We start from the raw sequence: 12,370 nt of genomic DNA, 5'->3' as shown, positions 1-12,370 counted from the left end.
CTTACAATCTCCCTGTGTTTTAAAAGCTTTCCCACATTGATTACACACATATGGTTTCTCTCCAGTGTGAATTCTTTCATGAACCTTACAATTTGCACGTGTGTTAAAAGCTTTCCCACATTGCTTACATACATATGGTTTCTCTCCAGTGTGAATTCTTTCATGTTCCTTACAACATCCAGGTCTGGTAAAAGCTTTCCCACATTGCTTACATGCATATAGTTTCTCTCCAGTGTGAATTCTTTCATGTTCCTTATAACGATCAGGTCTGGTAAAAGCTTTCCCACATTGCTTACATGCATATAGTTTCTCTCCAGTGTGAATTCTTTCATGTTCCTTACAACGATCAGGTCTGGTAAAAGCTTTCCCACATTGCTTACATACATAGGTTTTCTCTCCAGTGTGAATTCTTTCATGTTCCTTACAATGATCAGGTCTGGTAAAAGCTTTCCCACATTGCTTACATACATAGGGTTTCTCTCCAGTGTGAATTCTTTCATGAACCTTACAATTTGCATGTGTGTTAAAAGCTTTCCCACATTGCTTACATACGTAGGGTTTCTCTCCAGTGTGAATTCTTTCATGTTGCTTACAGTATCCCCATGTGTTAAAAGCTTTCCCACATTGCTTACATACATATGGTTTCTCTCCAGTGTGAATTCTTTCATGTTCCTTACAAAATCCAGGTCTGGTAAAAGCTTTCCCACATTCCTTACATACATAGGGTTTTTCTCCAGTGTGAATTCTTTCATGTATTTTACAGTTTGTCTGTGTGTTAAAAGCTTTCCCACATTGCTTACATACATATGGTTTCTCTCCAGTGTGAATTCTTTCATGTTCCTTACAACGTCCAGGTCTGGTAAAAGCTTTCCCACATTGCTTACATACATAGGGTTTATATCCAGTGTGAATATTTTCATGAACCTTACAATTTGCACGTGTGTTAAAAGCTTTCCCACATTGCTTACATAAGTAGGATTTCTCTCCAGTGTGAATTCTTTCATGTTGCTTACAACATTCAGGTCTGGTAAAAGCTTTCCCACATTGCTTACATACATATGGTTTCTCTCCAGTGTGAATTCTTTCATGTGCCTTACAACGTCCAGGTCTGGTAAAAGCTTTCCCACATTGCTTACATACATAGGGTTTGTCTCCACTGCAATATTTTTCATGGATCTGAACATCGTGGTGTGTTTCTGTTTCTTTCACATTCACATTACCTTCTGCATTACAAAGAAATACTTCTTTACACTGATTCCAAGATGTATGTCATAAGATTTCCCTAGCTTGTCATTTCTGGAAAGAAAAAATCACACATAGGATTTATAACCATATTACTAAGCTTTTTTTGAGAATTGAACAAAACTGTTTGCAGTCTCATTGTTTGAATCCCCACTTGATATGTTTCACTTTTGTATTTCATGACTATTTCTATGATCACCATTCGTAATCATCATCTTGCTATTTGTTACTGTTTTTTTTTTCACTTTGAATGCAGTATTATTTCTACTTATTTTGTCTTATTTAATCTTTCCTTATATTAAATTTAAAAAAAGAAAAATTCACTGCGAAATTGGTCTCTGTTTAATGACTGCATTAATATCAAGTTCTGTTTTTAATGCATGCTAAGAAATTCTGACCAAGAAGCAACAGAATGGCCTTGTAAGATATGTTGAAAACAACCATTCCCAAAAGACTGGTACACATTTGGAAATCTTTAAAGTTGGTAGTTTGAAATGCATAATCTTTACCTTCACTTTGGGAATGGGTACATATATGTATCACATGCAGATTATTCTCATATGTTTCCCGATCACAATCTTCCTTCTGTCCTTAACTTGTAGTTCCCTTTTCCATCTGGTCAGTCTTACTTTTCTCTAACAACTCTGTTTCATTTCTTTCCACATTTTGTATTTTGGTTTCTCCTCTAAAAGAAAGCCAGTGACCTTTTAGGTTTTATAGCTGAGTTATTTCACTGAATTGATGGGTGAAAGACCCATCTAATTCTTATGGCAAATGACATTATATTATTTATTTTTTGACATTATATAACACATTTTTTCCATTCTGGGCTGGGAATGAGCAACAGATATTAGCATAAATCTATAGCTTTTTAAAAATCTATTTTAAGAGATTTTCATAGATCATTAAGCTGTGAAGTTTGAACTTGAAATTGCCATTCTGCAAACAGATTTGCAAACCCTAGTGTGCTGGGTTTACAAGAATGTAAAATCACAGAGAGTCTATTAAAATTTTCCTTCTCCACAAATCCAGTGATAGATAGATAAGCTTCAAGGCCTGATCTGTCATAACTTGATCTGCTTTGTATATGACTAAGCATGTATCAGTATTTTATGCAGATTTTGAGATTTTAAAAATATCCAGGACAAGTATGAGCGGATCAATTTCTAGAGACAACTGCATACTGATGTTCAAAATGAGTGCACTAACATTCCACCAGCCTACTAAGAATATTAGTCAGAATCGCCGATTGTCTAGAGCATGGCTTGGAAACATGAGCACTCAGTTTTATTTCACATTCTATTGCAATCTTAACAATTGTTAGATAATGAAAGTGTTGTATTCACATGTATATATGGGTAGAAAAACTGAAGGCAGAATGTCATAACTCAAAGTGCATGCCTTTCGTACAGATCTATATGCAATGTCATACATTTTCATGATTTAATTCCCTCATATATATACTAGCTTATACATCTTTGGAGAATATTACTGACATTAAATTGAATGGTGCCTCATTTCTTTGGTGGTCATTTTTCTGCTGACTCACTAATTACTCAAGAACATTCCTCTCCTTGTGAGTGTGAATTACCTTAAGTATCTCCAGTAAATTTTGCATTCTTTTTCAGCTTCCTGGATATCGCCAAGTACTCCTGAATTGTAGACATAGAAATACCAGGACTCAGTTTAGTAATACATAAAAATTAATAGATTTTGTTTAGATTTATGATATAATGTGTCCAGGTCTGAGCTATTTTTAAAAATATTTTCATATTCTTTTTAACAAAACAGCACTAATGAGCAACAAACAATATTCTGACAGCATGAGTGCCAAAAAAGATTTCATCCTTACCTATTGCAGCCATGTTCCTAAAGATTTCACCCATCACATCTCTGTAGAGGTTCTTTTGAGATGGACTCAGCAAACTCCACTCCTCATTGCTGAAGTTCACAACCACATCCTCAAAGATCACCGCCTCCTAACGGATCATACATAAATTTCTCAAAGGAAGCTTGAAACCCCAGGTTTGCGATATCTTAAATTCTCTCCTACAAATCTGAATCAAAAGCAAAGTGTGGTGGTGCATATCTATAATCTCAGCACTCAAATGGCGAGACAGGAAGGCATGAGTGAGGTCAGGCCAATTCTAGGCTCTATAGGGTGTTCAAACCCAGCTGATATACATACAGAAAGCTTGTCTCAATAAAACAAAACTAAACTCAACAAATAAAGCCAAACAAAACAGCTGAATGAAGACTGATTTGTTCAAATTTAAATCTATGTCTTGGTCGTTAATTTTGTGTCTATATACATTTTTGAAGACAGCAAATTTGATACTAGATTGCAACTCACTGCTAATATAACAGCCAAATAGGAGCACTGATTCTTGTGCTGAGTCATGGCAAGATTCCCTGTGCTCTTTCTCTAAAGCAGAGCTCACAGTAAGAAGCCTGCAGCACCAGCAACCACAAAGCACAGAGGCAGATAAATGTCTCATCAATTGCCTTGGAAGCCAAGCAAGCACCTCCCCTCCGTAGTCAGTGGTGGCAGTCTGGAAAACTGCAGCCCTTCCAGGGGGATAACCAGCAGCAGCTCCTAAGATCAGTTCTATGTTGGAACTTAGGGCGCTGTGAAACCAAACAACCAGCCTGTCTCCCTAGTAAGCAACACTGAACCTACTGATGCACCACCTAGAATCAAACATCCCACTTCCCTACCCCTTTTCTCCTGTCACCCCACATTAGCAAATGGGAACCAGAAATCTGAGCATCTCCTGGGAAGTAGACCATAGCAAATAAGGGGGACTTCCTTCTACTATCTCCTTGAAGGAAAACGTTTTTATTATTGTTTCACTCTATTCTGATTAATGGTACTGCTCAATTCAATATTCTGTTTTGATAAGTTCTATAATGTTCTGCATTTCATCTCATTTTGATATATGTGATTAAAGAACAACTATGATAAAGATAACAAAATATACTGTGATACATATTACTGTTATCCCAGTAACCTGTTGTGAAGTTGTGTAACAATTTCACTGTGTGATCTTAGTTGACCTTAAGCTGCCTTGTTCTGTTCTATGTTACCAATTTCAAAATTAAATAAAAAATCTCAGTAATCACTTTGATAGACTACAGATGATGTCTCTTCAAATCTCATTTAGGCCAATGAGTACTTTGTTCTTAATATACTTAAGCAAAATTTTGAAACATGAATTTGGTTTCATAGAACAAAACATAAATAACATCAAATATGGTATATAAATAATAACTCAAGTGTTAGTGGAAAACAGCTGTATTTTAAAAATATGTATATAAAATGAAACCAGGCCCAAGCTGTAAATTAAACATCACTGTCACCAAGTGATCACTTTCAATTCAAATATAATAAATATATCTTGGGAGGCTGGTGAAGGATTTCTTCCTTGAATTTGGGGCTTTCCTAACTTACAGAGCTGTCTAAAATAGAAAATCCTGATTGAGGCACCGCACAGACAAAGTGAAACTTAAAAAGAGACTGCATAACACACCTTTGGTTAGTTTTAAAAAAATTATAGCCACACAATACAGAAAAATTCCAACAATATTCAACACTTTCTCAGAAACAATGTGGATATCATCCATACTACACAGAAAATATTTTCATAGTTGCGTATTTAGCTCAGTGTCATGAACACCTGCCTGGAAAGCATAGGTCATGCGTTTGATCCTTGGTACAAAAGAATTGAAAATTTCAGCTTCATGACAATGCGACATAATTAGAGATAATCAAATTAGATCTCAAGTATGGAACACAAAAATTATGGGTTGACAGGGATGTGGAATACTGATTGTTGCCAGAGCTGGTGTTGATCACCTCAATGAAGCAATCAGAACCCAATTTTACTTCACATTTACTCTAAGAACTACCTGACTTTCAGTGAAGACGCTCTCTGTTGTATGTCCTGCTCTTTGCTGCCTGCATTCTGTCAGCCACTTCCACATCTTTTCCACACTCCTCTGATCCATCCTAAGCATAAAACCCTTCATGCCTGACTATCGATATCACTGCAAAATTTCTATTTAGGGCTTCTCATTTACACCACTTAGATAAGTCCATTGTAGAGAATTTCCATATTTAAACTGTCTATTAACCAAGCTACTAAATCAGCTCTTAATTCAGAGGTGACACCCCTATTCCTTTCCATTCAGAAGGGTATCACGTGTATATGACCATGCAAATGTGTAAATTTTGGCATTTTTCGATGAGAATTTAACAAGTAGCCCTTTCTGGAATTTGTCCTTCACAAAATTTTACCCCGTCCTTGATAACACTTTCATATTTACTTCATTTTTCTCAGACTTCAAAACTCTAAGGCTGTTCTCACAAACCTAGTCTGTGAGCAAGGGTGCCACCTAAATAATTAAGTATGTTCAGAAATTATTTTGCACTGATCTGTATAATACACAGGAGTTCACCAGTTGTTTGGGAAGCCTTTCTCCGCTGAGGCACAGTACTACATATCTCTGAAATCTCAGACCTTTGTCACTACCTGTCATGAAGATGGAAATACGAGAACATACTATAAATTTAGGAGATCACTATAAATACAAAAAAGCCCAAGTTTAAGTTGAGCCATTGTGGCTATGAGGGCCTGCATTACATACATTAATAAACTCTGGACATTCCAGATCTGTTACTCTGCGGAAAGAGAGCGTAGACCTAGATCATTACTGCTCTACAAGCTACAAAAGCATCATAGTCAGGGTCTTCCCAAGCTCCGCCCAATGACTAAGATGGTGGACTTACAGGCTAGCAGTGAATTTCAAAGATGATACTTGAGTCTGCTGCTGTCATAGTGAAGCCAGGGTTCTGGGGACCCCAAATTACCCTTGCCAACAGCAAGAGGCAAAAGGAATAGTGAACGACCCATGGCCAAAGCTGGAGGACCTCAGGAGCTGAAGCTAACTGAATACCTGAGGCTCCAGACACTGGAACTACTCCTAAACACTTGTAACTGATTTTGCCCAATCCACGCTTTTTCTGGGCGCCTATCCACAACCTCACCATTCCATGGCTACAGGATCTCTCAGGTTCTTTGCCAAGCAGGCCACAGGACATCAAAAGTACTAAATGAGATCCAGCAAGCATTTTGCTACCACTATTGTACTCAGAACAGGTAAATCATGCTGAGACACCAGAACAGACAGAAGTCACAGCCAGCAGTGGCCCACCTGATTGGACAGTTCATATAGCCTGCCCCTTCATCACTGATTGCCTCCTGCTCTACTGCCCTCCTTCTGAGTCAAGAATAAACAGAGAAAGGGCCCCTTTCTGCAAGAAAGGATCCCAAATAATAGACTGTATTGCAGAGACTTCTGGAGCTACCATTCTTCTACAGTGGTGATCTCAGCTCGACAGAGGACTGTTTGTACTGAAGAGCTTTCGTCAGGCTTTTAATTTTCAAATCCATTTGATTTCAAGGAAAAAAGAACACATCAACTAAAATTAAATTCCAAAACATGTCAATCAGGTGGCAACAATGGTATATACATTGAACACTGTCATCCCCAGAACATTCACCCAGAGCACAAGACATCTGTACTCAATTTTCTAAACAGTGCTGTTAACAAGGTCCTGAGTCATTTAAATACTATTGGCATGAGACATGGCTGGGTCCCCCAAGGAGCCCATGCAGGAGACCAGATACCTTGCAACTATGGCGTAGACTGACACCTCATGCTATGGGCCAAGGCTCAAGACAAATGATAAGCAAATTCATCCATATCCTAAGGATTGATAGTCTAAATAGTTCCCTAGCACTCTGAGGAAGTCAGGAGTCACCATTTAAAGAAATGTATCCTTATCCAAAAGATTGACATTGTAAATAGTTCCTATCATCCTGAGGAACTCAGGACTCACCCTCCCAAACCCCTAAGGGAAGCCACACAGCTGCCTAAGAATGCCTGCTTTCTATGTCACTCCATTCCAACTTTGTTCCCAATTAAATCAACTTTACCTGAACTTTTAATCTTATTGGCTACCATAACTCTGTCCCATCTTATGCCCATCTGCATTGTGAGTTCCTAGTTTTCCCCACCTTAAACTCACTTCACCACATGATTTTACTCTATAAAGGTCCCTACAATGGACAGTGTTTGGCAACCTGCTCAGGATACCTTGTCTCTCTCAGGCAGCTTTTTTTCTCTGAATAAGTATAATCTTCTCTTAATCTCTGTTGTTCCTAAAATTCATTCTTTGACTTTACAGGACAAAAACCTAATATCAGACATAGTAGACCAGGAGATTCATTTCAGGATAACAATATCAGTATAAACGTTTCTCTTTCTTGAAGTCAGAGAAATCAGTAATTGTTTGTATCACACATAGTTGATCTCACCATGCCATGAATACTTGCATTGACGGCTTTAACCATGCTTTTAAGTGCTGCTTCTTTTTCTGAAACTGAACTGATCTGTAATTTTGGTTATGGTATTGACAATGCATTAAGGAATTGACTCAAAATATTTCTTATGAATGGTTTACCAACTGCTATGGAGAAAGACAGATAGCAAAAATTCTTTGTTTTGATTTCTTCATTCAAATCGAAGGATGTACTTGAAAGAGCTTTGCCCTTCAAACAATTACAGGGCCTCATGGTTGTAGATCAAGGTAGAAGAATGTGAAATCAGGGATGCTTACTCATATGGCCACTTCCTCTTTTACCCTTGAATACAACTTCCTCTTGCTTTCCCAGGGGCCTAAAGAAAATTCCCATCAGCTCCTAGCATGACATCAATGTCCCCTCCAAGCACCACATCCAGTCAAAAGTCACATATACGCCATAAACCCATAGTCATTGGGGGGGGGAGCCAAACCCTTGGTGGCTGTGAGCTCCTCTCCACATTCTTTAAATAAAAGGCCACTTTTATATTTCTGATATTCTGCTTCTCTATTGTGCTAATTTAACTCCTCAGTAATCTCAGTAATCTAACCCACTTTAAACCTATCTCAACACATGATTTTATTCCATAAGGTCTCTAGAAAAGACAGAGTCTTTTGCTACAAGCTCAGAATCCCTCCTGTTTTTCTCAGATAGAAGCTTTCAGATAGAATTTTTGGTGTAGTAAAAAAGAGAATACAAAGTCAAAATGGCCTTTATTCTAAGAATATGGGGAGAACCCCATGACCACTGGGCGTCTGGCTTTTTCTTCTGGAAATATGTGGGCGGCATACATATAGTTTTTGACTTGGGTGGTGCTTAATTAAAGGTGGCATTGCTGATATGCAAGTAGCTGATTGAGATTCTTTTCTGGCCACAGGTAGGTTGAATAGGGGAGAGGAAAGTGACTTCAAGGTAAAAGTCCCCTGGTTCCACCTCCCAATTCCAAAATATCCTATTTAGAGCAAAATACTTTCACTTTCTATCTCTCAATAAATATATTCTGCTCTTCAACTCTGTTGTTCCTAAAATTCATTCTTGCACTTTAGCGAACACAAACTCATATCAGACATAGAAGTTCAGGAATTTCATTCCACTATATCATGGTATGGTTGCCTGTATTTCTAACTAACTCAGCTGCCTGTAACTTTAAGAATTGTTTATCAATTTGACTTGGGGTAATTGTAGCAAATAAAATGTTCTTAATGGATATAGGGAAATATATCACTAAATTGAAAAAAATGATTATCACAGTTTTTCTAGCTAGCAACAGCCAACATTTTCAACTTTCAAGTATGTGGGAAAACAAAAAATAAAAACAACTCAGAAAATAGCAATCCTGTAGGGTAAAGTACATCATTTACTGTAATTGCCATGTTATCTGCAGGTATTTCATAGACCACAAAGGAAACATTAAGCCTATTAATTAACAAGTATCAGTTTCAATAAATGTGCTCATAGCACTGCATCACTGACAAATGTGAGGTTTTTTTTTTTGTTTTTGTTTTTTTTTTTATGAGGGATTGAACTCATGACCTTGTGCTTTCCAGGCAGCTTCTTGTATAACTGACCTCAATCCCCAGAACCAACAACTTTAGATACTAAATATGACTATTAACAATGTTTAATTTGCCCTTGACATATTTAGTTATAAATTTTGTAAACTTACATTTTCACAAATGAAATGATTTTCTTTCCTTGCAGTTTAAATTACTTTTGTTTATAGGTACCAGGGATCAAAGTTACAACCTAGCACTTTCCAGGCAGACGTTTCTGCCTGCTGAGCTTAAAGCCCTGGCCTGTATTAATGAATATTTTAAATGTATTAACATCACTTTATCCATTCAAATACTATTGTGATTTTAGCAAAGGATGTCAATGTAGACAGAAATTGATATACAATCATAGAGGAACTGGAACCTTCAAGAGTCAATGCAAAAAGCTAAATACAACAATCACTGCTACAGGCACAGTTGAAGAAAGCCAGACCTGAAGGTGAAGATGAAGTGACCAGGTCTACATGCTCCTGAAGAGAGAAACAACAGCTTGAAATGTACTACAGTTACCACCACCTCCTCCAGGAAGTTCAGATGGGCATCAATTACCATAATCAATGACCAGAACAACTGGACTATTGTTCCCACAAAATGCCTTGGCTCTTCCCACATACCTTTTCTGGCTGACTTGTTCTCCTGATGAATAATATTAGTTAAGCAGCCATAAGTTTATAGGTTGAATGTAGTCTGAGACCCACACTGTACCCACATTGTGGCTTTCATGTATAAATGACCCCTGACAATTGGTCTGTGGACAAAACACTGAAGACCACTCCTGAAAATTCAAGGCTATTCTTCCCTCTTTTTTTCTAAGAAAATTTTTGAACCTCTTTTGGTTTGTGACTTCCTTTCTCAATGTTGTGAGCCATAAAACTTGATGCATTTGACATCAAACAGGGCAGGATTATATTTTTCTTATTTCAATTTAAATATGAAATTCTGCTAAAGGCCATGTTCCAAAGCCTGGATTTCAAGCTGCTTGTTTGCATTATTTAAGATTTCCATGAGCTTTTAAAAGTCCTCATTCTAGTGAACTGCAAATGTATTGGAGGAAGGAGATCATTGTTGTGCTGTAGCACAGTAGGTGCCATTCCTAAATCTGTTTTTGTCACTGCCTCCTGGATGCCAATACATAGCCTTCCTTCTTCTGCAGCATCATTCAATAAATCCCATTTTGCATAAGTCAACTTTCACTCAGCTCTATGATTTTTTTAGTAGTCTTTCTGTCACCTTGGTTGTTTATGTTTTTCATTTTAGTTTTTTGATTTAAAGACATAGTCTCACTTAGGAGTTCTGGCCAGCCTACTCACTATGTAGGTTAGCCTGTCTTTGAATACATGGACATTCTCCTGTTTCAGTCTCTTCATCACTAGGGAAAAGAGGTGGGCATTATAACACATGGCATTTGTCTTTTTTCTCCTCTACTTTTCACTATTATTCTTTCATTTCAGTGGCAATGTCATTTAATCCTGTTGTTTGCTTGTGTTAGTAAAGGTTTCTGCAGCTTGAGTTGAGTTTGTGAACAACAATATAGGAAGACAAATAAACCAATTGAGAAATGTGGAATTTCATTAGCTGGTCTCAGGACTGAAGAGACCAAGAAAGTTCGTTCCATCTGCTGCTTCCCCTCCCCTTCTCCCTTCAAATCCAACTAGGTTAAGTTTTAACTTCCTAGAGGCCACAAAACAAAGGCCTGAGGTAATAGCTCCTGACATCCTGGGTGTTCCCTATCCAGAAGCCCCATCACAAATTGTGTTAATTACATCAGATTGTATTAGATTGTACATTTTTCACAAAAATAGCTTCGTTTATATCATAGTAATACCTGTAACTTGGTATTGTATCACAGTAATACCTGTAACTGTAAGTGTGTGTCTTCCTTTTTCTCTGGGTAAAAGATTGATATGTTAATCAATGCTCTCTTCTGTAAAGAGTTGTAAAATCTTACCTAATTGATATGCTAACCATTGTTGCCCTCTACAAATAGAACGGTTGTGGTGCTAAAGTAAGGTAATTAAGGTTGTTAATTGCTGTTAGACTTTTCTATTCAGGAGGCCTTGTGGTGCCAGTTTCCAAACTATGTGCAGCTCCACCCCCACAGGAACCAGTGTTCTTAAACGGTTAAGACAAACAGTCTTAACCTAAGGCAGATCTCTCAGTGATGAGACAAATGCCCATTCCTAAGAAATGCCATCCCTTCTAGGGAGACACTCCCTTGCCCCACTAAAAAACCCAATCCCTTAAGGACAGCTCACCATCAGCTCTGCTCTAACCGCTATGATTGGCTTCTGTAACAACGCTTGCTTGCTTTGTTGTTTTAGGCCTTAAAAGGCACAGCCCTGCTCCACTAAGGGGTTCTCGGTTTCCACCTGTTTGGAGGACCCCGTGTACATGGAAAAATAAAAACCCCTTTTGTTTTTACATGAGAGCGAGGCCCTTGGAGTCTTCCTCGCGACACCAGTCTAACAGGACCACTTGTATAAAAAACACCTATTCCCCATTTCAGGATCTAAAGAAGAGGCTCTGAACTGGAAAGTTACAGATATTTTAAAAGATAGAATCACAAAAAGATCCTGTTGGAAATCATTTAGCTAGAATCTTATAATAATTTTTGGATGACAAGTGTATTCTGCTTCTTTTGTTGAGCAGGTTAATTTTTTTCTTTGGGTACAGCTCATTTTGCTTTTCTCCTGGGTCTTCTACCCTGAGTGATTTTTCCATTTTCTGGGTGAAATACAGGGCACAAGTTAAATGCAAAGCTCAAGGTGGCATCTATTATGCCAATCTACAACACAGCTAAGTTATAAGCCTCAATATTTTCTAGGGTAAAACCACACATATCTATAATCCCAGCACTCAAGAGGCTGATGCAGGATGTCTGCTTTGAGCTTAGGGCAATTCTGCACTCCATAAAGTGTTCAAATCTAGCTGATGTACGTAGAGAAAACCTGTCTCAATAAAACAAACTAAACTAAACAAATAAAACCCACATAACAGCTGAATGGAGACTGATTTCTTAAAATCTTAATTCCAAATCTTGGGGATTAATTGCTTGTACATACACATATTTTGAGACAGCAAATTTGATGCCATAATGCAACTCACAGCTAATGTAACAGCCAAATAAGAGCACTGATTCTTTTGCTGAGT

General features: G+C 37.7%; 1 protein-coding gene across 1 annotated transcript in view; it reads right to left on the bottom strand.

Annotated features, from left to right (window-relative positions):
- Nucleotides 1–360: 360 nt before the first annotated feature.
- LOC134474480 (zinc finger protein 709-like) overlaps nt 361–12,370 on the bottom strand; it is a gene marked incomplete at both ends in the record, with an annotated part of 32,015 nt that continues 20,005 nt past the window's right edge. The window contains one exon of the mRNA XM_063242650.1: nt 361–1,125. Coding sequence (XP_063098720.1) covers nt 361–1,125 — 765 coding nt within the window. The remainder of the gene's footprint in view (nt 1,126–12,370) is intronic.

Source organism: Cavia porcellus, unplaced genomic scaffold (genome assembly GCF_034190915.1).
Source record: "Cavia porcellus strain 051 isolate PalLab524CR breed Dunkin Hartley unplaced genomic scaffold, mCavPor4.1 scaffold_32, whole genome shotgun sequence".
NCBI lineage: Eukaryota > Metazoa > Chordata > Mammalia > Rodentia > Caviidae > Cavia > Cavia porcellus.
The sequence above is the reverse complement of the archived record's forward strand: the minus strand, read 5'-3'. Positions and strand labels throughout refer to the sequence as shown.